At 38.4% G+C, this 26439-nt stretch overlaps 1 protein-coding gene across 3 annotated transcripts in view; it reads left to right on the forward strand.

Moving 5' to 3' along the window:
* The first annotated feature begins 2139 nt into the window (after positions 1-2139).
* LOC120723641 (zinc finger protein GLIS1) overlaps positions 2140-26439 on the forward strand; it is a 65191-nt gene continuing 40891 nt past the window's right edge. For 2 of the 3 annotated variants that reach the window (XM_040015226.1, XM_040015235.1), the window contains exon 1: positions 2140-2377. Coding sequence is in view for 1 of the 3 variants with exons in the window: in XM_040015244.1 (XP_039871178.1) it covers positions 2360-2377 (18 nt within the window). In the remaining 2 variants the exon portion in view is untranslated. The remainder of the gene's footprint in view (positions 2378-26439) is intronic. The other variant, XM_040015244.1, reaches the window with a different exon arrangement.

Raw genomic sequence — 26439 nt, forward strand, 5'->3', positions numbered from 1 at the left:
TTTACATGTCAGTGCTGGCAGTGATGGGATGGTAATGTGTGCCATCAATTTTCACCCTGGTATAAATCATGCAGAGCTGACAGCGACAGAGACACCATATAGGAAACTGTGCGGAGCAGAAACCAGAATATGGTGAAAGTAAGGTCAACACCAAGCACCTCAAACACACTCAGCACAATTTATAGGGAAACCACTGGAAATACAAATATCATAAAGTGAAGAGAAGCCATGTGAACTTAATATTAAGTCTCTTTCAGTTATAATATAGGAAAAGTGGTAAAACGTACAGGGAAAAACTGTAATAAAACTTTCTGTTATGCATACTTATAGTTTTACAGATGCATTTGTCTTAAGAGGCTTATACTATTTAGAGCACATCTGGAGCTGCTTTAGATTTAACGTCCTGCTCTGACCCGTGTGCTGCAGGTGCTAATAATCAATAAACGGATTTACAGTCAACATGCCTTCTATTGACTTTAGCGCCAGGATAACATATCAAATAGCCATTCTTCAATGAGAAAGTGGACTTCTATCAGAATCATACAGTGATAAAAACAGTTTGTATGTATGGAAAACATTTTTCCCAGTACTCATTAACAGTTTAGAGATTTTGCCCTGTGAGGTTGGTTAAAACTACCAAATGTTCCAATTTGATTGAAGTAAGTTTACTATGAATTATACCTAAAGCTTCTTTAATCATAGTAACCATGAAATCTACAGACGTGAAACTATGAGTGGTTTACTAAGGTTAAAACTTTCTATTTAAACGATGACTATATATATAAAAAAATGCCTTAAATCTATGTATATTATAGCTAGACTATAGTGATATACATGCCAAATTATGACTAAAGACTCAATACTTCACACATACAACATATTACATGTAGAAGGTGCAAGCTTCCACCAAGACAGCTCACTCCTGGGCAGTTTTTTATCCTAAAAAAAAGAAATGCTCTCGTATTTTCCTTTTAAAATGTAAAGCCACTGTCCACGAGGAAATGTAGGTGAATTTACCTGAAGATAATGTAAACAGGCTATACAGCAGTCTGAGAGTGTAGTATAAAACGGTGTTCCTTTTGTTCTTGATCAGCCAAAAGGGACAATTAATTTACAAGAACTCCATCCTTACCACACCAACAAACTCCCAAACCGATTTTACCAATCAGTGTAAAGTTTCTTATCTTATATATCTAAAAACAGGAGCAGATAAAGTAGGTCAGTATGGTACAATGATGTAGCCCAAATTTGTCCCACACACAATATAAATTTTATTAATATTATTCTTTTTGAGATTAAAATCAATTTTTGTAGATAAATATCAAAGTGCCATTTCAAGAAAAAAGTTAAAATAATTGTCACCCTTGTTCGAGATTAAACTTGAAATATTATTTCAACTTTTCTTTCAAAAATACTATCCCAAAATAGTACTTCAAGATTTATCTCTATTTTTTCACTTTAGTTTCTAAACCAACAACAATAGAAAAAAACAATTCTAAATAAAAACAACTTTTTTGTTTCTTTTGATGAAAAATAAATGCTTGAATGTTAGATGTTGACATTTTTGAGTGATCATCTCAAAGTTTCAACTCAACAACACAAAAATCCAAGTTCTTTAGAAATACCTAACTTGAAATTCTGACTTACAGAGGGCATGGGGTGGCTGTAGCTCAGGAGGTAGTGCAGGTCACCTACTGATCGGAAGGTTGGTGGTTTGATCCTTGGCTCCTCTAGTCTGCATGTCAAGCCCAAGTTGCTCTCCGATGCATCCATCGGAGTATGAATGTGTGTGAATGTAGTTAGAAAGCATTAAGTACAGAGAAAGTGCTTGTGTGATTGGGTGAATGTGGCATGTTATATAGAGTGCTTTGAGTACTCTGGGAGAGTAGAAAAGCGCTATATAAGAATCAGTCCTTCCATAGCTTCCATACATACTGGCTGCAAGGATAACATAAAATGAAAGCACTTCAACGCTTCTCTGTTTTATTAATATTTTCCCTCTAACTCAGATTGGGGGCCAATCATATTTAGACTCACCACATACCCCCCCTCTGGACACGCCCCTGGTCTAAGTCGTTTTTTTTAAACTTTTTTTTTTTTTTTTTACTTCGTTGCTCACTGTTAAAACACTACAGACTCAACGAGCGCTTCATATGCAGCATTATGAAAGAGCTTTAAAAGCAGTAACAGATGCTTACAGATGAACGTATATTAGCTCACGTCGAGGGGAGAGAGTTCGTGCGTGCGCGCGCGGGCAGCTAAGCAGCTGCAGCTCTTGAGCCGACAGCTCTGCAGTGACAGTGGGAAGTACAATCCGCGTGCAGTCAGCGCGAGGCAAAGACCTACTGACAACAAGCTGATGAGGGGACACCACACGGTAAGAACAGCTGGCCTGATGTGACTTTACTGCACTTTTATGAAGTTTTTTTCACGAATTTTTTCGCTGTCATGGAGTTTAACGCGTTAGCACGTTTGAAACAATATGATGTGTTTTCTCCTAACGAAGCCCCCACCACCCAAAAAACCCCAGAAAACTAAGAGTTTCTGTAAATGGACTCCAGCTGATGTATGATGGATGCAAATGTACAGTGACCTGTCAGGAGTTTTATGATAAGTGAGGAAAATCATCGCTGGGTGGAAGAAAATAGTTCCACGCTGTCCTCAAGAAATGTTATTATCAGGTCTAATCTTACCTCCGTATCTTGGATTACACAAGAACTTATTCTGATTGTGCAACAAGCATTTGAGTAAGGCAATTAAGAGCTATACACTATAGTGAGCTCATGCCCAAATGGTTCCCTGTGATAGTTTCCCTCCTGTTACTTATGGGACTTTTCCTTTCCACTCCTCTGCAGTCTGCTGATTTATGTAATGTAGCTGGAATGAAAAGTGCTGCGCGGGGGGTGGAAATCTGGCTTACTGAGAGGCAAACAGATGAGGAGGCTTGTTTTAATCATTAGTCTTATGGTGTCACTGACATGCAGCTTGTGCTGGGAATTGATGGTTTTGAGACGTACATTGAGGTGGGAAATCACTGATAATTTATTAACTTAATTTAATGTTATATATGTGACTCTTAAAGGAGCAATAAACAAGATTTTTGGCTTTTTCAGAAACCACTAAGTTACTTTAATATGCTTTTGGGAGGTTGATCAGGTTGTTGGTCAACACCGATGACTCACAGATTATTTCACCAGATGCTCAGATTGTTTGTTCAAGTTCTCACATGGACCATGGTGCTACGAGCGGGAAATCAGCAGCAAGCCAAGGTTTGTTTCTACCTAAAGTATTTGTTTGGCCTGACAGTTGTGCTGTATGTTCGCCTCAACTTCTCACCGGGGAGAGAAAATAACAATAACATTTCAGTTTTAGTGGATTGTTTTACTATTGCCGCTTTCAAAATGTAAACGGCAGATTCAAAATGTGTCATTGGGTTACAGGGCTGGACTGGGACAAAAAATCGGCCCGGGCATTTTGACTAGAGACCGGCCCACCAGGTATTATAGGAAAAACCATGAAGCCTTTGAATGAAAACAAACAATGTTGTCACAGTGATGTACACTGTCTTGTTGGTATATATGTATCAGTCTAATAAACTTAAACCTACACCATCCTCCCTATTCTGGTATTCTAAACTGTACCCGAAAGTAGACTGCTTGGTCGAGTTAACCTCCTAAACTATCTAGAACACATGGTGAAAACCTGAAATTAAGACAGAGGAGACTAGAGGTGAGACATGATCATTACTGATTACTGATGACAGATTTAAATATATTTTCATAAACCATTCATTTGCCACATCAATAAACAGCATGGCAGGGCAAAATATTTTTTCTAACATGGCAACCTTTAAAAAGTGAAAGGAGATAGAAAGACAGGTGAGAAAGAATAAAACTTTCCCCTGCACTGTTACCAGCTGTCAGCTACATAAAAAAAGGATCCTGGTGTTATTTGTCTCTCAGAAACAGTTTATAATTTCCCTTCAACTCATTAATGTCACCGAAAATGTAAACCTGTTTCTCCATCACCTGTTCAGCTCTGATGATTCAGTAAGGACATCTCCTGGTTTCATCTTCATGTTTCCCTCTCACCAGATAACCAAACCGATATCATGACCAGCAGCTTTTACAGCTGTGGCCCCAGCAAACATCAGCTGATACTAGAAATGAATAATAAATAAATTCTAACAACAACTGATCAAGCTTAAACGTGCTGCTGTTGTTTAGCGCGACATCCGCTGGTTTCTTCTTTCTGGCGCAAAGTGGGCGATAAACAAATGAGAGAAAAGCCGATCAGCTGATCATTGATCAGTTTCATTATTGAAGTAGAAACAGGAGAGGGAGGGGGGAGAATGAGAGAAGTAGAGGCAGCTGTGCAGCAAAGACAGAATAACTCCAGCTTTGTGTCTTTTTCATTGTAGCTGAAGTCCGGGACAAACTGTGCTCCTTTTCACCTCAATACGAAACGCGCAATATTTTCTCTGAATACCAGACGATTCCGTTTTTTACGGGACGGTTGGAAACTCTAATAACTAACCTTATAAATAAAATAAGATAAAACAAGTTCAACATCAATAACATCAAAGCACTCGCCCAGCTGTATAGAAACTCCGTCATGCTAGCTAGTACGCAGTACGAGTTATTGTAACTGACTGTAAAAAGTCAGCATAACGAAAATAAACTCCACCTAAACTTGGTTTATATCTGACCCAGATAGACTGCAGGTCATAACTTCTTACCTAAAGTTCAGTTCACCGCCTTGGGTCTCTGCTCCTCCTGCCTTTCCGTCATCCACCTGCCAGCGTGTTGCATCTGCTGGCCTCCACCACTTGCTAATGTTACTGAATCTGTAGAAGCTCCGCAATAGCCACCACCAAACAACTGAGTTATTTTTACACATCTCCCTTCATCTGGCCAATCCACCACCTTTCAGTGTTTATACCGTTACGGGAAAAAAAACGAAAAATCACCATCGGCCCACCGGGCAAATGCCCGGTATGCCCGATTGCCAGTCCAGCTATGTTGGGTTACAACATGGCTGTAACCCAGTTCCTGAGAAGCCCCCTCTGATCCCCAGTATATATTGAAATGTTATCATTTCCCTTAGGAACTGAGAGACCAACAAGCTTTGTAGTTGGAAAAATATGTTGGTTAATGAATTGTTTAGCGGCATCATTAATTACCTCTGCTGAATGGGTTATGGAATTGGTTCGGTTCGTTTTTCCGTTTGTTAGGGAGATTACTTATTTGCAGGTTTTTGATGTTTAATAATGCAGCAAGGTTTGTTTTTTAAAAATAATACAGTTTCCTCTTAAATATATTACTTGAGTTCTTATCTTTGCTCACTGTCTTTTTTAGTGATAATATCTGACTTCATGCTGCTGTTTTAAATGTTAGACCTAAAGCAGAGATTAATGCACTGGAAAAACAACTTATTAATTACAACACATCATTATTTTCAGAAGTCTTGGGCAATTCTTCATGTCATGTCATGTCATTAATGCTGTCACCATCAGTTTTGTATTTTCTTTTCTTTTTTTGCCCTTAGATTTAGAATGAAACTGATGCTCTTGGATTCAGGAAATATTGATGCAATCTTTACTATTTTCTGACCTTTTATATAAAAAAAAAAATGTTAAAGGCAAGAAAAAGGTTCCCCAAAGCAAAAATGCATTAACGATTTTAGATTGCGTCTTTGACATCCTTATTGTTCTCAGCCAGTTTCAAAAGTTCATCACTGACAGATTTTCCAACAGGGGATTCACCGATCTAGCCTTTGGATTAAGATCCGATGTTGATCTACTCTTGTTCTTTAGCCTTTATTTATATAAAGGTGTGTAGATTTCCAGGTGAGCTCACATTAGTCCCATCTTAACTCAAAACACTAAGTCCTGTGTGTCCTGTGTGTCTGTTCTCCAACACAAGAATAGACTTAGCGGATCCCTTGCTTTAAAACAGGACATGTTTAATTACGTCCCGTATTTTACTCCTTCACTCTTCCCACACCACTGCTACAACATGGTAGAAACTAGCAGCTAGTTTGGAGCTATTTCACACTTGTTATAGCAACAGCTTTTATTTGTATGTTTGCAGCACTTTGGGATTTAACCTCAAGCTGTTAAGTCAGCTAAGTAAGGTCAAGTGAATTGACACAACTGAAAAGTTCCACTGACAAATCTTTCCTTGTTAGTTTCGCTCTCTTGCTAACTTTCACTATTGCTATGTTTGGTTTGACGCTTTAGAGAAGCTTTTATTGCATTTATGGTAACATAGTGTGTCTTACTGAACCCTCAGTCAAGGTGTCAGTATTGTATCGGAACTGGAAAAAGTTGCATTCATGCATGTTTGTTTACTTGTTTATCTGACGTTTCGTTTATCTGATGTGCTGCTGTTGATTTCTGAGCCAAGTCAGAAGATGTATAGCTAATATTCAGAATGTGTCCTTGTTTATCTTTTTAAGATGCAACATTTTAATACAAACAGTACTAAAGTACATTAAACATAAACACAACAACTAAAAGCAGCAACTGGAAAAATGGCAATCGCTAAAAAAACGTAGATAATTGAAAACCAATCTAGGAGAGTGTTGCCAAAATTGTGCAAAGCTGCCTTTAGCGCCGGCTTTTAATGTGGCAATTTCCCCAAATGATCTTGAAAATCTCCTCAAAACTGTAAACGCAAATAAATTCTTGAAATAAGTTTGTTGTAATGCAGTCAGTTGCTGCTCCTCTTTTGATCATCTAATATTCCACCCACTTCTCTAAATTTGTGTAAAACCAGCTGATGGGAAAAACCTGCTGATTCAAATTTGTCTAAAATCTGATCAGATTTTGGCTGGGAAAAAAAAAAAGGCTAATGCTATTCCCTCTGGTGGCCATTAGAGGTCTTTCAAAGTCATACGCTTTGTTTCGAAAGACCTCTTAATACTTGTGTTTACATTACGTAGGGAAGGATGACCTAATGTATTTAATTAAGAGTTCAAAGCTGCAGCGAACCCTGGGTCATATGGGATGAATTAGTGTTAGGCAAGAATTTAATTTGCTTTTTCATACATAAATATTTGTTTCCACATCTTTGAAAAAACAGCCTGGAGTCTGAATTTGTCACATCCGATCTCATGCTAGTTCGAGCTGTTGTTTTATGACAGAGCATGTTGATGAAATGGGTCGTCACTTGTTTTTCTCAGCTGCCCAACCCCTGCATACCTTTCACGGACATTAACAGTTATTGCCCTAAAAGCACAGAGTCATTTTGGTTTCGTTCAGAAATATTATTCCTGGCCAGAGGTGCGTTCTCTTTTGCAACACCCGAGGGTGACACAGCTGGGTAATACAACTCGCTTCAAGTATCAGAGGTAACTGTTTCAACATTGTTTCTGGTGTTTATTAACTGCGGGCTAATGTCTTTTTAAATCATGTTTACTTGGGAAATTATTTCAACTCCCAGAACTTTTCTTCTTTGCGCAGTCCAGTGAATTAGTGGGATTATAGGAGTTCCAGTTAATACAAGGAGGGTACTTTATCTCTAAATGACAATTATAAATCCCAGATTCATGCTCAAGGTTATTTTCACAGCACATTTAAACAGATTTATTAAAGAAATGTGTGCGGGAGTGTATGAATGTATCTATAGTGTCTCTGGTTTAGAAATGAATCCAGATTGTGTTGCAGGGAAAGGCTCCTCCTTGGGCTTTGTTGATTTTGTGTTGGACTTGATTGAAACTTGGATACCTTAAATATTTAAATGCATTAGATGTCAATGTTTGAACAAGGGATAAAGCAACAGTGAATGATCTCAAACAATGCCTTAATCACTTTCGACACTATACTGGATTGTGTATTAAAGCTTTTTTTTTTTTTTTTATTCATTTGGTTCCCAGTATTTAAATATGGTTTATTATAAAGCAAATAGTGTAAATGTAGTGGAGTACAAGAGATACTGATACAGGTACAACCCTTTCCCCCTCAGCAGCTGGTAAGCTGTAAAGCAGGGTTTATGCTGTGGTCTATATAGTCCGCTGGGGTCCCAGTCATGTAAATTTTGGAGTTTGGAGATAGTTGGAGTTGGTGGGTTGGTGGTCTGCGCAGAATGTACATCACAGTGCACCAACTATGGTTGCACCCAGGCAGCAAACATCAAGTGGACTTCAAAGACTGATGCGCCATCGAGTCTCCAGCTGTCCATGTCCACAACAGAGTATAATCTAGGCTTCACATATTACTAAAGTTAAAAGGTGGCAATAATGCACCCAGTAGCTTTTTAAGCTACCATTTAAAAACACAAGTAGAGTAAGAAATTATTACTAACTATATTTCCGTGGAAACTGAAATGTTTTTCTTTTTGCCATCCAGAAGTAAAAATTTCAGTTAATTATCTGAAAAGTTTGTCTTACAAAGTCAAACGTCTGAGAAAACCCATTATCATGTTGGCAGCAGTCTAAGCAAGGACAGCCAGACTTCCTGCTTCTCAGCTACCTCTTCCAGCTTTGGTGGAACACCCCACTGTTGGCTGGGTCTTTCCCGGGGCCTCCTTATTCTGGTGGGACATGCCCTCACCCACGAGGCATCCTTGCAAGATGTTTGAACCACTTCCGCTGGCTTCTTTCGATGTGGAACAGTAGCAGTTCTACTTGGAGCCCCTCGGGTGGTAAAACTCCTCACCCTGTCTCTAAGGGAAAGGCCAGCCACTCTTTCATTTCTACCAATTGTATATGCAATCTAATTTTTTTCAGTCACTACCCAAAGCTTGTGACCATAGGTGAGGGTAAGGACATAGATGGACTCCGCTTAGTTGTCTCAGTCATAGGGGACTTCTGAGAAAATAAGTAGTGCCATAAAATTTCAAGGTATTATGTTGAGATAAGCCAAAATTTCAAAGTGACTTTGCTAGCCAGCACCATTTTTTTTTTCTCTTCTCAGTGGTGGAAATAAGCTTCCATCGGCGTCGAACCAGTAAAAAGTTCAGGAGAAACGTCATCAAAAAGTCCTGCCATGAAAAGCTAGCATGTCCCAATCTGAGAGCAGACTTAGTTAAGGTGCTCTATTGGATTGTGGAGGCATTTTTAGTACAATGATCTTTGTGACATGATTTGGACTTTGTGACGTCATGCATTATCCTAATGTAAACAGTCAACAGAAGATGGGTTCGTTAAAAGGATTGGACGTGGTCAGCAGCAATAATCAGGTAGGCTGCGGTAGGGCTGGGCGATATGGTCCAAAATTCATATCTCGATATTCTTTAGTTGGATGGTGATATACGATATATATCTCGATATATATTTTTTAAGCCATAAAGTAAGAACAGAAAGAGAGTTCTTAGTCAAAGCTGTGTCCCAGATGTCACACAGGCACTTTTATTAACATACAGCGTAGATCATAGGTGTCAAACTCTGGCCTGCGGGCCAAATTTGGCCCGCAGCCTAATTACATTTGGCCCGCGAAGCCATACCAAATTACTATTAGAGCTGGCCTACTGGTATTATACAGCTAATATATATATTGTTTAGTATTAAACTTTGCTTGTTCCATATTCAGTTTTTCAGCAAAACTTATTTGAGTCCATAAGAAAAGATTCATTCTTATATCTGGAGGAATTTTTTTTTTTTTTCAATAAATATTAATGTTAGCCTGCGACTTTGTTCCAGTTTTGAATTTTGGCCCACTGTGTATTTGAGTTTGACACCCCTGGCGTAGATGTACATGAAAAATTACTCAGAAATAAATTATCAGCATTTATTAAATAATAATGCTCTATAAATAAAATAAAACAATGTTGTTTTTGTGCATAACAAAAAGCTCACAATTGTGCATTTAAAATGTAAAGTAAAAGACGCTGAGCATAATAACAAAGAGACAGATTTCACAGCTGCTCTGTTCCCAAGTTCTACTGCGTGACCGACAGCCTGGAGTTTGAAATCCGCTTTGTAACCATGACTCTGAACAGGAGCCATTTCTGGTCATTATACACACACAATACGGTAATATTACGTTGAAGCACAGTACGTATCACTCCGCGAGGCTCCTGACTACGGTAGCCGTAATGCTCCGACAATCCATCAAGCGGTGCGGCTTCGTAGCTTAGCAAAGTCGTACTAAAACATTTTTTGACAGATTTCTGAGCGCAGTGTACCACATTAAATCGGTTTGCGGTCAGTAAGCACAACCAGAATTTATACATAAGGCGACATTCTCAACAGAATACATTATTCTGCTGCTCATCTGACACTCCAAATAATAGTAATAATAATTAGTGCTGTCAGCATTAATCATGTTAAAACGACGTTAACGCCAAAACTGCATTAACGCGGCAAATCTCCGTTAACGAGTTACTGCGGAACGCCCCGTGCGTGGGGCTGCACGGCGTCAATGCGTTAATGAGCTAACCGCACTAAGATAACGCTGGCCACACTAAAATGGTAATCTCCAAATGTTTTCTTTTTACCAACCAGCTCCTCTTTGATAGCTGCCGTGTCCATCTTTTCGTTGCCTGCAGGTGAAGCGATGGGGGAGGGGGAGTTGTGTTCAGTGAAGGAGAGGCGAGGCAGAGTAACGTTGCGTAGAGACAAAAGTGGACGAAAAAGAGGCAAACTTGCGGCTCCACAAGTATAATTATAATGTAACATAGACTATATCAATATAAACGATATTGTCACATCTGATATCTCGTATAAAAATATAGCGATATATTTAAAACTCGATATATCACCCAGCCTTAAGCTGCGGTGTTTAAACGATGCTCAGCTGGTACTGAGGGCCCCCCAGAAAATACCCCCCACATCATTATACCCTCACCACCAACCTGCACTATTGCTACAAGGTGGAATAGATCCATGCGTTCATGTTGTTGGGACCTAATTCTGACCCTACCATCTGAATTTTGCCTCAGAAATTGAGACTTATCAGATGAGGGAATGTTTTTTAGTCTTTTGTTGTCCAATTTTGCTCTGGTGTGGTCTTCTGCTGCTGCAGCTTATATGCAGGTTTGACATGTTGTGCATTCAGAGGTGATCTTTTGCATACCTTGGTTGCAAAGAATTTATTTGAGTTACTGTTGCGTTTCTAACAACCTGAAAGAGTGTGCCTATTCTCCTCTGACATCAACAAAGCATTCTCACTCAGAACTGCTGCTCACTGGATATTTTTTTTCTTTTTTGGACCCTTCTTTGTAAAACCTAGAGCTGACTATGTGGGAAAATCCCCAAAGACCAGCAGTTTCTGAAATGCACAGACCAGCCTGTCTGCCACCAACAATCCTGTCACGTTCAAACTCACTGAAATCACCCTTCTTCCTCGGTTTGATGCTCGGTTTGAAATTCAATAGTTTGTCTTGAGCATGTGTTCATGCCTAAATGCATTGAACTGCTTAATTGTCTGATTAGAATGAATTATGAATAGAATTAATGAGGAATTAAATTGGCATACCTAGCACAGTGACTGGTTAGTTCCTTTTTAACTCCTTCTAGCTCCGCTTTTGGTCTTCACCAACTTTGAGGGAAATGTCTGGCCTTTGGTCTGCTTAATGGTCCACTGTGTTCAGATCTAATCTATGTCTGCCTCTCTTTTGGTCCTTAGCAGGTGGTGTTTAGTGTATTTTTAGGGCTTCATACTGAATAAAAAGCCATGCGTGGTGGTCAAAGTAAACCAAAATAATACATCCGTAGGCTGTAAAACCAAAACAATGATTGATCTAACTGATCAAAGCTGTTGGGTAAAGGCAGAGCTGGCAGTAATCCTCTGTGGGAGACCTCTTCCATTTTTACATATGAAAAAAATATCAGCAAGTGCAGTTTAGGGTATATTAAGAACATGTCCCATATTTTAAAGCTCTGTTGTCTTTTGTTACAGTACAGTTTTGAAGATGAACACACATTCATAAAGGATAACAGAATAAAGCTAATTGGTTTATTTCCCATGGGGTCTTCAGCAGGAGGTTGGAGCAGAAGCAGCAAGAGAGCAGAGCAGAAAGTGATTAAATCAATGCAGCAGCAATAAACAATGTGCCAGCAAACAGATTGGTAAATAACTCGGCAACAAAGAGGAACTGTCCTAGAAAAATGACAAAATTATTATGTTAAATTAAAAGTATACTTCTTACAGAGCATGTAGCCACTGCCAGTAGCAACATCATGTGCTGTTTTTTGCATTAGTTTGTGTTGGGACGTGTGCACTAAAGAGAGTAACAGACTCAATGCAGAGGGAGTTGTTGCAATAAAGTTCAAATATTATTACTGGGAACCTCCTAAGACTAACATACAAGCATAACAAATATAGCAGTTAAATTAAAGAGATCTGTCAAAATTAATGATGGCTTGAAGAATCTGCAGTGCGACATATACAGCTTTCATCTACTCCCAGAAGGAAATCAATTTACATTTCTGTGTTTATTTTTTGTTTTTATTTTTTTAAAGAAAGAAAAAAGGAGTGTTTCAAAGGTGGCGTAGGGTCTGCTGGAACTGCAGGGAGAAATGTTGAAGTAAAACATGAGTTTTCACTGATGCTTACAAAGAAGAGGGTTGGTGAGAGTTGTTTTGAAATGAATACTCAAAGTAAAGTTAAGATTGTGTCCTGGAACTTGTTAAAAGCATTACTTTAATGAGTATTTTGATGTGCTTTTTTTTCTCCCCCCTTTCTTGCGTGACTGTGCCATATTCACTCCTCAGCATCCAAGTGCAAGAGAGTGAATAAGGTAGAGAGATATGACTCAAACTTTCACTCCTTTGGGGAAAGTTGTTGTTGTTCTAACAGTGTGCTCAGTAATACGTTCACTTCCATATGTGGAAGTAGACACATGCATTTCTTTCTTTCTTTGATGCAACTGAGAAAGTTCTATTTTCTCCACATATTGTAATTACTGTGTGAAGCTTCCACTCTAAGGCTTAAGACCATCACCTCTATGTTAGGTCTGATAAAGGTAGAAGGTCATTAAACCCTAACCTCCACAGTGAGGCTGTGTATAGTTTCAAATGGTTTCGCACACACGGACCTTACCGACATCTAATCAAAGTTGCTCGTTTTCCTGCCATTTCTGTAACTTTCTGAAGCTGATAATCACGCTGTGATTAGCAAGCTGTGCGGAGCTAAGAAATAAACCCGGCTTCTCTCTCAGCTCTCTTTCAGATGTTACGCAATTATTTCTGTCATTTTCAATGCGAACAATCAAGCGCAACACTATGATTCTCTTCCAGAAAATTCACCATTATCTCTGGATGTCTCCATTGTGGCTTTCTTCATTTTATGATTGCTGGCTTTTCATTCTGTCTTAGTGTTGCCATTTTAAACAGCTGTAAACACTTCTGACTTCCTTCCTTTTATTGATTGTGTATGTTTTCCTAGCTCACACTACGATTTATTGCTCATTATTCCTACAACTTCTGTATTCACTTTCTTTGTTTTTGACACACACACACACACACACACACACACACACACACACACACACACACACACACACACACAGAAGCATGTACTGGGCAAAAGCATCTGGTGTCAGAGTATATTTAAATATAATTTTGATAGCACACGTTAGATAAAATAGCCGTGCACAGCTACAAAGCATGCAGAATTACAATGAAATGTAACTTGAACTGTAATTCAGTGTAGAGGTGGGTGATACAGCTTCAAAATTATATCACAACATTTTAAGGTAATTTGAGGGAATTATATGTATGATGATATAGGGGGAAAAAACTCAACTTTCTATCAAAGGTTACATCTTGCAGGAAACAGCATTTGTGCTGTTGGCTACTGTCACTGATATCAGATTAAATGGACTCGATCTTACATACTGCTGTTCTACTCTAAGCACCTCATACACACAAGCACTTTTTTAATGCTTAAGTGCTTTCTATCTAACATTCACACACATTTATAGTCCAATGGGTGCATTGGAGAGTGGTGGGGGATCGAACCACCAACCTTCTGATCAGTACAACAACTTATTTCAGAGAATGGATGAACTGAGGGGCTGTGCCAACATCCAATAAAATACAAAAATCAAGGATTATTTTGAACTGTGAAGTTGGAAATGAGAATAATAAGTCCCATTTTAATGTTCACGTACTTTGATGCTTTTAAAAAAATATCAACTACATGGCAGCACAAGGAACGTTTTACATGTTAATGGAAAGTTGGTCAGATTCCTACAGCAAAGAAAAATAAATCTCAGGAACACCTTCAGTTGATACATGAGGTGCTGAATGACTGATTGCATTGAGTTAACAATATAACAAGCTTGTGGTGAAACTTGTCCCAAGGCAGAAAAAATACAACATTTTAAATTGTTCTTCACATTCCAACATTTCCAAAGATACAAAATTTGTCGGGCTAAAACTTTGTGGAAAACATGTTGAATATTTCCACTTGATGACAGGATTAAAAAAACAAAAAACAAAAAACAACCCAAAAAACAGAAAATTAGGTGTGGATAAAGTGGGATTTCTCATGCAAAAATATAAATCATATGAGGCAAATGTGGCACCCCAAAAAACCTCTGTGTAATTATCATATCAGTGCAATGAACAGCTGGAACACGCTGACACTGTCAGTCACTGATGAATTGGCTGATTTTACCAACGTTAAAGCCACTGAAAGGGAAACTAAAGTGTTCAAGGACAAGAAGATGCCAGTGAAACTGAGGCTGTCCTAAACACGACCGCATAACTTTGTCAAACTGTTTATTCAGCTAACTGTAATAGATTACATTATTAACAATATAGTCAATGTAACAAGATTTATATAAAAACAAACTTTAAATTCCCGGCTTTGTAGTGTTGGATGTGCGGCTTCTTCACTCGCTAATTCTCCCATGACATCATGTGGAGGAGCCCTGCATGAAGGGCTGGAAAGTGTTGCTTGATGCTGCCCTGACTGATCTACTGGCTGAAATACTGATGGTTCACCAAACATCGGCTACAATAAACCACTAGATGTAAAACATAATCTGTTTTCACAGGGTTGCTCAGACCAAATACCACCCAAAATTTGTTTGGAAAGACACACTGGAGTCAGTCAGTACCCACCATACCAGGAATAAGTCCATTGCAGAAGAGTTTTAACAGACGCCTCATGAAGCTGCTCATATTTCAAGGCGCTGGCAGGCCAGGAGTCCAAGTTTGGTCCATAGGCGCTGCTGCTGCTGGCCCTGCTCTATCTGGTCCATGAGTGCTGCTCACAACAACTTGTGGTTTAGACTGAGCCGCTGTCATTTCACTGGAATTTCCTGCCATCTGCACTAAAACAAAGTTTCTCACAGATCCACACCTGCTTGTAAAGGTTTAGGTTTGCCAAGAGGGGAGGCCGGAGCAGCATAGGTGAGCGGTGATGGAGGGAAAGGCAGAGACCCACATATTTTTTTATGGTTTGAGTTTAAAAGCGAAGGAAGAAAAATTAAATGTGAATTGGTGTCGCAGATGCTGAGAGCTGAAATGGCATATCTCAACACTTGCCTAAGAAAAAAATTACAGATTGCTTAAGGTCTTACGTCGAACAGGAATTGCATGATAATATAATGCTGTGTTCATGTCATTAGGAAACTCTGGATTGTTGGCTGCCAGTCCACTTGTGCTGCTGATTCTCACTCATCACTGCAGATTTCTGCTGACTTTTCACATTCTCGCATTGCACTTGGATTTGTTTTGGTCACATAGGAGACCCATAATAAATTGCTATTAATAGCTACTGTGTGTAAGTGTAATTTGAACCCAGTGTAATAACTTTGAGGTTTTTTTTTTATTGCAGAGTTGCAAGTATAAAGTATTAGTGTTTGCTTACTTCTGCCGATACTTCCATATGTTGTGCGCCAAGTCGGATATATCGCAGCTTTAAGGAAAATCACTTAATTATGTCTTGCTTGTTGACATGAGTGCAATTCACAAGTGGGGAAAATGTATTTTGCCACAAGAAGCATTGCTATAGTCTTTTCAAAACCAAAAAACATACCCTGCACATAAAAGTCATTATGAAAGTGCTTATAACTTAAAATATTTTTGATGGGAAGCAGCGGGTGACTCCTCTGGCAGCCAAATGTTTGCATTAAAGTCGATGGGAAAATGACCCCTAGGCTCTCTGCTTTGATCACCTAAGTATTCACTTTCCTATTGAGTTTATGGTTTCAGTTGCTGTTTCAAGTCTTATTGAATTGAAGTTCCTTTAGTAAGTTATGGACCCCATTAAGGCCTTTACACACAAGTGCAAAACTTTGTGCAAATGTTTTATGCATGGGGCGATCGTGGCTCAAGAGTTGGGAGTTCGCCTTGTAATCGGAAGGTTGCCGGTTCGAGCCCCTGGCTCGGACAGTCTCGGTCGTTGTGTCCTTGGGCAAGACTTCACCTACCGCCTACTGGTGTGGGCCAGAAGGGCCGATGGCGCAATATGGTAGCCTCGCTTCTGTCAGTCTGCCCCAGGGCAGCTGTGGCTACAACTGTAGCTTGCCTCCACCAGTGTGTGAATGGGTGGATGACTGGGTGTGTAAAGTGCTTTGGGGTCCCTAGGGGGGACTAGTAAAAGCGCTATACAAATACAGGCCATTTACCATTAAAAATATTTTTCTCACTCATCATTCACAGCTGTTCAAACCGACCACATAATTTTGCTGGGTTATGTTTTATTTTTAAATGTGAACTAACAGATCTGATCATTCAGATCAAATAGTAAAACAATGCTATTCTACCTGAGACACGCAGCTAGACGCTGCTAGACTCTCTGAAATTATTTACCTGCTTCCTCAAATGCGTTCCCAAATCTGCCAACAAGCGCTCAATCTGCCCCACTGACATGCAGCAGTCGTGATACAACTTCCTCTCCTGGAGTCTTGATAACTGGATGAACCTAAGACTGTTCTTTTTCAGGTAAATGGGATCTTTTAATGTCTCATCTGAAATGTTGTCTTTGTTTTACAGACCTTTTATTGAATCTGTTATTTCTTTCTGTATCACTGCTTGGTTTGGTGACATGACTTTGAAGAACAAGAACTTTTTATTATTGTTTTGTTTATTCTTATTGTTGCTCTTGCTGCTAAACTAATTTCCCCTTGTTGGACAATTAAGCATTTAATTGAATTGAACACAGAATCCTTGTTTCTTCCTTTTTATTTATAAAGCTCATGTTTGATGGTGAATGATTTTTTTCTGAATATAATGTTACACTAATTACAAGCTGCAAGTTTGCAGTGGAAACATTCTGAATTTCATGTCAGTTTTGCTTTTTCAACATGTTTGGTGTGTAATCTCCAGAAGGATACAAAAGAATGACGCTGGGTTGGGCCTACTTTGTGTTTGATAAGTTGTTGCCTTAGGAGTATGTAGTTTACCTCAGTTTCACCGTCAAATCCATCCTACGCTTATGGTGTCTGGTTTTCAAAACCTAACCTGGCTCAGCTCATCGCATATTTTATATGGACTCTGGACTTTGGTACTTTTGGACTTAAAGTTTACATTGTCAGGTAATAGCTTGACTCTAAAGCCTATATCATTGTAGTCATTTCTCACATATGAGCAAGTTTCTTACAATTATGAGCTACTCAAAACTATGATACAAATTCTTTTTTGTTCCTTTGATTACACTCAGCTTCACCTCATTACAAAACGTAATATCTGCTTTTGTTAATCTGTGAAATCACAATCAACTGAACGTACTAATAATTACAAGTGTTAAGCAAACCCTATTTATAAAAGATGGATTTAGTCAATGTAGCATCATCTGTTGCCAATTCCATCTTCTATTTGGCCAGCATCATCTTGGTTTTTTGACACTAGATGATCGATGGACAGCATCTCCTCCTGTAGTCTGTCGAGGACTATAATGTACAAATTGCACCTCATGTTGAATTTTAAGACTTGAAAATGGTGAACGAGGCCAGTCTCACACTGCTGGTCATTAGTGGGAATGCAGATTTAGAGCTTTTTCCATCTTTCATACAAAGTTGACAGTGCTACATGGTGTTTTCTAAATCTGCAACAGATATTACAGTAAATTGTATAATGCAATGAGATCATGGAAAAGCTTGTCTCCACCAGTAACGGGCCACTTGGGAGTCATTTACAACACCAAAATGTACCCTCTTGTTGTTCTTGAAAACACACCAAAAGACAAATTCTCAATCTTTTTAATGTGTAAATAGTGTTTATTTGAAAGGTTTCACTACTTAAAACAAAATCAAAACAGAGGAGCAAAACTACAGTGACAGCACATGACAGAAAGCAGCTCTGCAATGAAAGAACAAACAACTTCAAATAAATTAGATAAACAAAGTAAATAAAATCATTTCTTGTTTGAATTTTTCTCCTCCTTTGGTTTTCCCCTTTGCTGGTGCATCCCCTACTTCTGCACAGAGGAAACAGTGGAAAGTGTGCTGATTTTACGTCTTCACGCCTCAAACATGCAGTTCTCTTCTCATGTTTTAGCTTTTCTAATGTCACTCACTGCTACGTTATTATAAAAACACTTAGTGAAGCAAATTTTTTGTTGAACTGCAGAGCGATTTTGATTACAACCATAGTGTGTGTGTGTGTGTGTGTGTGTGTGTGTGTTTCTCATAGAAAACTGAAATAGGTCATTTCTATGTGCAGATATGTAATTCAAAATGAAACAAAAGAACAAAATCCCTCCTGCTCATCCAGTAAAATAGACTTTAGTTTGGAGTTTCAATAAATTGCACATTTCTAAAATCCCTATCTGGGCTATTAAATGTCTCAGTGCAGAGGAAGGATTACTGTGAATAAAGTCAACAGTAATTTAAACCTTTTATTAAGATGACATGCATGAATTGTGACCCAAGAGCAAATCCTCATGTTCTGCAATACCAGAGTGAATCATTCACCTGCTCCCAGTGAGCTTACTTTGACCCGAACTGCGTCTCGAAATCAAACAATTTTTTGGTTTCGCTCACACAACTTAACTGGACTGGGGTGTTAGGGAATTGGGAGTGTTAAATACTAATGATAAAAGTGACTGAATATATCAAAATAAGGGAGGGGATTTTACCAGTGAGTCAGATTTTCACCAGCCACAGTCATCACGTCAGAGACTCGAGGCAAACGGGGTCACAGCACACTGAGCTGAAACACTCGCAGGAAACCGGCCAAGACTTCGTTAAAGCATCTCAACTTCAGACCAGCTGCAGGTGATTATATAGTTAAGTTTGAGTTACCAGCACAGATGATTGATATTAGTTACTTAGCTTTTATGTGAAGTTCAACAAGAGCACCGCTGCAAAGTCTACAACCAGCAAGAATCACTAACAAAAACAGAATTATTAGAGCAGAAACACTGCATCAAAATAAGTGGAAAACAAATGTTGATATTTTCTCCCTCTGTTTCACATCATCAAAACTCAGTTTATTAAAACAATTGAAGCTATACTGGTGACCCAGTGAGGCTTTGTGATAGATTTAGCCACACAAGTAAGATCAGTTTTTAGGCTCTGTATATATTTCTCTTAAAACAAACAAACAAACAAAACAACTAAAGGTCCTACATCTGTAAAAACATTGGATGTCACCAGCTTGTCTGCAAACAGCTGACAATTACTAGTTGAGTGGTAATGACTCGAAAAAGTTAAACCAGATATGGAGATTATTTGCTTTCAGAGTAAAAATTGTGCCTTACAGTTGTATTTAACACATTTCAGAAGGTGGAACATTTACTTTGAAAGTAATCAGTCTCTGTTTTTGGTTTGTGTCCCACTTTTAACAGTTTCACTACATTTCAGTAAGTAGTTCGCACATGCATGTCGGCGATTAGTGTCCAGCCTTGTGTGCTTGGGGCTAAACAAAGCCAGTTTTATGATTAGTTATATGTATTTTCTATTTGGAACATTGATTTGAATTGCAGGCCTATAACTATTCCAGATGATTTCATAGCACACATCTATAGTCATGCCAGGTGTGGTCAAAAAGTTTTGTTCCTGCGCCTATAAAGAGAAAATAAACATGTCTGATTTGAATTAGACTTGAATCCACTTCAAGGCCATCTTCTTGTGCAAAAGTACACCACTTCCAGTGTTTAGTGAAGTCCAAGTGTGCATCATCCACAGTGTCAGAGTGTCAATATGGCAAGGCTTCAATTTGAAAATTCATTTTTGGTTAAGATAAAGGCGACAGAGACAAATGTGGTGACAAGGTGGGTAATGAGAAAGTTTTGCAGGGATCGCTTGAGGATGTTACAGAAACGAACCTCCGACACAAATTAACAGAGCATGATACTGCAAGTGTGAAAAAACAAGAAAACCAATAAAAAAAACAAGATGAGGATGATTGTTTAAAAAAAACAATGACTATGATCGTGCTTGCTTTCCTGATCTAAAATGCTGTCTTCACAGCCTTTGGGCTCATCAACTGTAAAACAGATGGTCGTCTCTGCATCTCCTCTACTAAGTTTCATGGTAAAAATGTGCACTGTATTGCTCAACCTTGAATAAAAAAGCAACCAAATATAAGTCAACTATGATTTTTAATTTTTAGAGGCATTTTAGAGGCTTCTAGATGTATTATGTAATAAGAACATTAAAATAAATGCACATAAAGTTCATTTTCTATCACAACGCACGGGCTTCTTTGACGAGTCACCTGGTCAACAACCAGAGTGCTTATCCGTTGCACATGCCATCTGTCATTGTTCAGTCTGTTATTTGCAGCTCATTTCTGTATTTTATTTACATTGTTGTTAAACATCACTTGTTTTGTCTTTTTGCATGTCTGTTCTAAGCTGTTGAGCTTTCACGGCCACTGTAACCAATCCCAGCCTTGAGGGTATATCTGTTTTAAATAACACTTACCTGGATCTTTATTTTTTTGATGGATGGTCTCTGTTTTTCCTTCCAGTTGCAGAGTCTATATTTGTGGGGATGGAAGACTAATCGGGTCCTCTGTTGGGGTCTTGTATTGCAGCTTTGCATTCTTTCCTTCAGTTTCAAGCTGTGCTGCAGGCATTGGTGTCTTTTGTTACCAGAACTAGCCTTGCTTTCAGCAATGCTTGCAAATATAGACATGACTGAGCGTCTTAACTGGCGTCACCACTGATTTTTGTCATGGCAGTGTTGCAGCTTCACATTGCCCTCTTTTATTGAGCTGACACGGATGCCGTAGGGATTTATACTTGCGTGGAATAAATGTATTCAGCACCTTTTTCACACAGAACTGGCTGCGAGAAGCTGACTGGCACACAGAGCGGACAGGTTCAGAAACGAGGTGCCAACCCTCAGCCATGTGGTCCTCATCAGTGGCATTGATGTCCCCAGACTGGAACTTTGGCATGGCCATACCATCCACAGGTGTTTTTGCACCTGCTTCATCTTCTAGTTATGTCTGACTTTCCATTTGAGCTCTCGGTCAACACAAAGCTCTCTAATTCGCAGTAGAATTTTTTGTGAAGTGTTCACGTGTCGTTCAGTCTTCATGCTAAAATCCAAGTACAGCATAGGCCTTCAGCAGGATATTTTCTTGACATGATGCCCATATTTGGCAGAAAACCTCAGCAGTCTGTGCTTTCCCAAACCTCCAAAACACAGTTCTTGTAACATGTTTTCATGTGTGACAACACAGTGGCTAAGGTTTGGTTAGGTTTGGGAACAATTGTGGTTGTGGTTAACCTCTCAAACTCTGGGCTATTTTCCTTTTTTTAAATTTCCACCTGAAAAAACACTGGCAAATTCAGTCAGCAACTGATGCAATGCTTAATACATAAAATTTCCATAATGAAGGGTTCAGACTACAGAGTATTGGCATGAAAATAATCTTACCAGAAACACATGGACTTACAAGAACTGATGTTGTACCTCTGGTGTCTTGTAATGTCACGATAAAGACACTAGTATCTATTTCAGTAATCATTTGTGCAGCCTGGTTCTATTCTGTTCTCCACTTGTATTGAAACTTCCCACAGCACGTCTGTCATATTGACTAACTGAAGCTTAAAGCACTCTTACTCACACAACATTGGAAAATGAAAAACAGGCTGAAGAATGAACATTGCAGGTCTTGAAAGATGGCAACTATAATTGGTTCGTGACCAGCATCCAGTCTGTCATCAATAAAAACATAAAGCGCAGTGGAACCACTAAAAATAATGACAACCAGAGTTTTGTTCGTATTTTTGTACATGTAGATACACTGTCACAAGATTCTGTGTTTATTGTTTCTGTAATTTCCTGATTTCCTTTTTTTTTTTTTTTTGTAATACTCATTTATTTTGCAGTTTAGATAAACTTTTGTCACATCTCAGTCATGTCACTTGAATGTTTTTCTGTGTGACTTTACTTCCTCCACATCATTTTGGAGCATTTTTTGCCCATTCTTTCTAACGACGTTGCTTCAGTTTATTGAAGTTTGCAGTAAAGTTCACGGTGGACTCTGTGACTGCGACATCCCCGTGTCGCGCAATAAAACAAACCCAAATTATTGCCCCTACACCACTGTGCACTGTGCAATTTCACTGAGTTGTCTGACTTTGGGGTCAATTTGCTGGGACATCCATTTCTGGGACTAGTTTGTCATTGTGTTAACACACCTGAATGCTCCAGATCATCAAACTGCCAAGCTGTTAAACACGTGTTCACACTTGATGATTAGTTAGTTGTTGCTGGATTGTTGTGGCACTCTTAGCACGAAGAGTGCTTTGCTCTTAAAGGGTTTCTCTTTTTTTGATTTTTCTTTTTTTCCCTCTTTACAAACTCTGATCTTTATGTGTGCGCTCCGATTTTTTTTTTTTTTTAGAAAAATCTGATACAGTTTTAGACTTTTGGCATCTTGCTTTTTTGTCCTCTTTTCTGTGCTGATATTTAGTTACTTCTGAATAAAATCCCATCAGAGTTTAGTGGGATTTTAATGTAGGACACAAGTTCCTGTGAATGTTTATCTTGACACTCCAAACAATTTTTGTTCAAACTCACATTTGAACATTTTTAGTTACGTCAGTGTTTAAGTTCATAGCTCGTGATGGCCAACAGCAAATTGTGTTTAAAAGTATTTGAGACTTTTCTCAGCATTGGATACTTGGTTCTTGGTTTTGGAAAAGGGTATCGTACACCTCTAATCACAACAACCTGTCTCTGTATTCAGCCCTGCAGTGTCAGGTCAGCAGCTTCAGCTCGGGCGTCTTCCCTCAGTGAAAATAAATCGTTCTCCTGTTGAAGCTGAATCAGTTTGACAGCTTGTACAGATGGGACATTTTTAGAGTTTAGTGCAGAACAGAAGCAGAAGATTGTGCTCATATTTTTATTCACTTTTACAAAAACTCTGTCCCCCACATTTATAGGAATTTATTACTGCCCTCTATGTGTCTTCTGATGGGAGTCTTGCTGAGGATGATGATGAACAGTTGTCACTGTTAATATATATGCAAAAGGTGCCAGTTGGGCTCTTAGCGGTAGATATATCAGCACAGCAGGTAGTTTTCTTTTCTGTCTTCTGGGGTAAATCGGCAAATAAACACTGAGGTTCGGTGGAGCTGCAGAACTCAGATTTCAAAGTAAGTACATTTCATGTTTGTGAAATCATGAGCTTACAGTAGTAAATTGAAGCTTGTGTTTGCTGTTGGATCTGGATTCATGCGTTTGAGCATCAAAAAAGCAGCGTCACAATTTCTCTGCTACTGTTTACCATAAACATTTTGTGAGGTATCTGTAAATGTGCTTATTTGAGGACCCAATAAATTCCACTAATGTGCACGAATGTATATTTAGCAGCTTGGCTCTGTTACCCATGACCCAGCATGGAACAGAAGATCACTGACAACAAAACTGGCAATGATTAAGTCAGAGCACAAAAGATAGAGGTGGGTTGCAAAGTGGCTTGCAAGACTGTCTGCAGCTTAATCAGTGAACCCTATAGGAGCTAGGAAACTGGATGAATAAAAGGGTATTGGCTGAACCTTCAGGTGATGTGAGCTGGCAATTGAGGTTAGCTGAACTGCCTGAGCTAACTCTGTGCTTAACTGTAAAACTGAGACTGAATTATGTTAGAGCAGCAGTAATTTCCTTCTGTTGTAATTTGCCATTTAAAGTGGTCCAATGTATAGCAATACATTTTTATTAACATTATATTTAATATGCTTTCTTATACAGAATTCAAAAGATCAGTCAAGAATAAACCTGGAATAAAAATTTATGTCTAGATTTTTTCTGCAATTGGCTATGAGTTGACCGGCAAAAAAATGTATTTATTTCAGGAAATGAACTTTTTCACTAGCTCATTAAAAGGGATTCATTAAAGTTTTTTTTGGGGGGGGGGGGGGTTCATAGATTTTGAACAGTAGTAGAAAGAAACAGATGCCTCAATATATAGAAAGATCTATAGGGGAATAAATGGGAGAATATTTACTTAGTTACTGGTTACTGGTTTGTCTTTCTGGAAAATCTGACTTTAATACATGAAATCTCCGTGTGTTTGTTTGCTTGCGAATTCCTCTTACCCCATCAGGAGTTGAACATCCAACACTGGCCCCTGAAGATTTTTATCTATATTGGATGTTATGATTAATACAATCATGTTGCCTAGCAAGCACCTACAAACAGGCTAAAATCACTGACCATTTGTAGCATTTACTCACTTTTAACACCTCATAAAACCACTAAGGATTTAATTTCAGTTTCAAAACAGTAACATCTAATTTATATCCACAAAGCTTTCATTATGCATGATATATAGTGATGTCATTATGTTTCCGAGCAACCACCTAACATCGAACTAAAATTACTGACCAACTGTAGCACGAGCAAGTAGTACTTATAAAAACATAAGAGCAAAGTAGGGAAGCTTATTTGAATCTTTAGTGCAGTCACTTGTATGAATATAGCAAGGTGTGAATGTGTACTGAATATAATGCAGGAAGCTGTTAGGAAAAAAGTTTGCCTTTCCAGTTTCCTGTGGACAAATATAGGCTAATGACCTGAAAACGCAGTAAACTAGGATTTATTAGCATACCACAATCCCACAAAATTGTTTTCACAGGATTAAGGTGTTTTGAAATTGGAGGATCTGAGACAAATTATTTAGAGAAGTGTAAACTCTCAGACTGCGGCCAACTTTCTTGGTTACTGGGATACTGGTCTCTCATGTTCATTATAAAAACACAAGTGACAGTTGTGAAACTAGTTATGTAATTAAAAAGCTTTCTTTAATGCATTGCCAGCCACATTTATGAGATTTTATTCTCCTGCAAACATATTGTCTTAACCTGAAATATGCTGCTGCCTTGAGGATTTCTACATGTATTTTCTTTCTAATTCAGGAACTAAGATTTACACTTGTTTTAGTCTGGCATGATTTATGTGAGAAGTCTAATATAACTCAATGGGAGAGTTACAAATCAGAACTTAGGTGTACTTTGAAATGAATAATGCAAATATGTTTTAGAAATGCTACTTTGTTTTGATATTATAGCAACTTCTTTCTGTAAGCCAATATGAAAATCATCACTAATGAATACATGTACACGAAAAATATTGTAAATACTGCACATACAGCGTGTATTATTCAGAATAGTAGATAATGAATATTTACCTTTTAAACTCTTGTTTTGTTGTTTTTACTATTTGATCATTTAAAAAGGACACAAACACAAAGAGGTTTGTGTTCTCCGTGTCTTTCTACTTTATTCACTAAAACAGCGGGCCCAAACCTTTTTGTGCCACAGACCGGTTTAATGTCAACAATATTTTCGCAGAACGGCCTTTACGGTGTCGCAGATAAATACAATAAAATAAAATGATACGACCAAGACAAAAACTATATCGTTGTGTAAACGCAACAATCAACGCAAATTCAATGTGTAATTGTGTAACTTTATTAGCAGCGTTCTCCTGAAATGCGCCAACAACACCGAGAGTAAAATCTTCCTCTTAATGCTCTCTGGTCGCTATGGTAACGCATAAATATTTCTTTCAAAATAAGACGCGCAACTACAACACGGGAAAAGACCCAGGGAAACAGAGTTAACGATAAAATCCCTGAAAACCATAACCCGAGCCTCAACTCTCGCGGCCTGGTACCAAACGGCTCACGGACCAGTACCTGTCGGTGGTCCGGGGTTGGGGACTGCTGCACCAAAACATATCAAAAGCTTGTCTTAGCTAATCCTCCTCATTGCTGCTGTTGTTTTAGCCTGAAGGCACCAAACCATTTTTTAAATTTATCACTAACATGTTGTATTAGGAAAAACCTTCCTTGTTGACTCATTTAATCACTGATTTTGGTCTCCACCAACACCAAATAGGCCATTCTTATGGGCAGAAATCTGTGCCATCAGAAACTGAATTTGAATAAGTTAAATTTGAATTTGAATTCCTCAGATTGAATCTGAATTGTAACTTGAATAAATGCTTTTGAAAACTGAATTTGAATTAGTCTAATTTGAAATTGAATTTATGGTTTGAAAATGATCATCACTAAATTGAAATTGAATTTTATATTTTGAAAATGAATTGATTTGCTTTGAAACTGCATTTTATC

The sequence above is a fragment of the Simochromis diagramma genome, unplaced genomic scaffold, assembly GCF_900408965.1.
Source record: "Simochromis diagramma unplaced genomic scaffold, fSimDia1.1 OVJJ01000205.1, whole genome shotgun sequence".
In the NCBI taxonomy this organism is placed as follows: Eukaryota; Metazoa; Chordata; class Actinopteri; order Cichliformes; family Cichlidae; genus Simochromis; species Simochromis diagramma.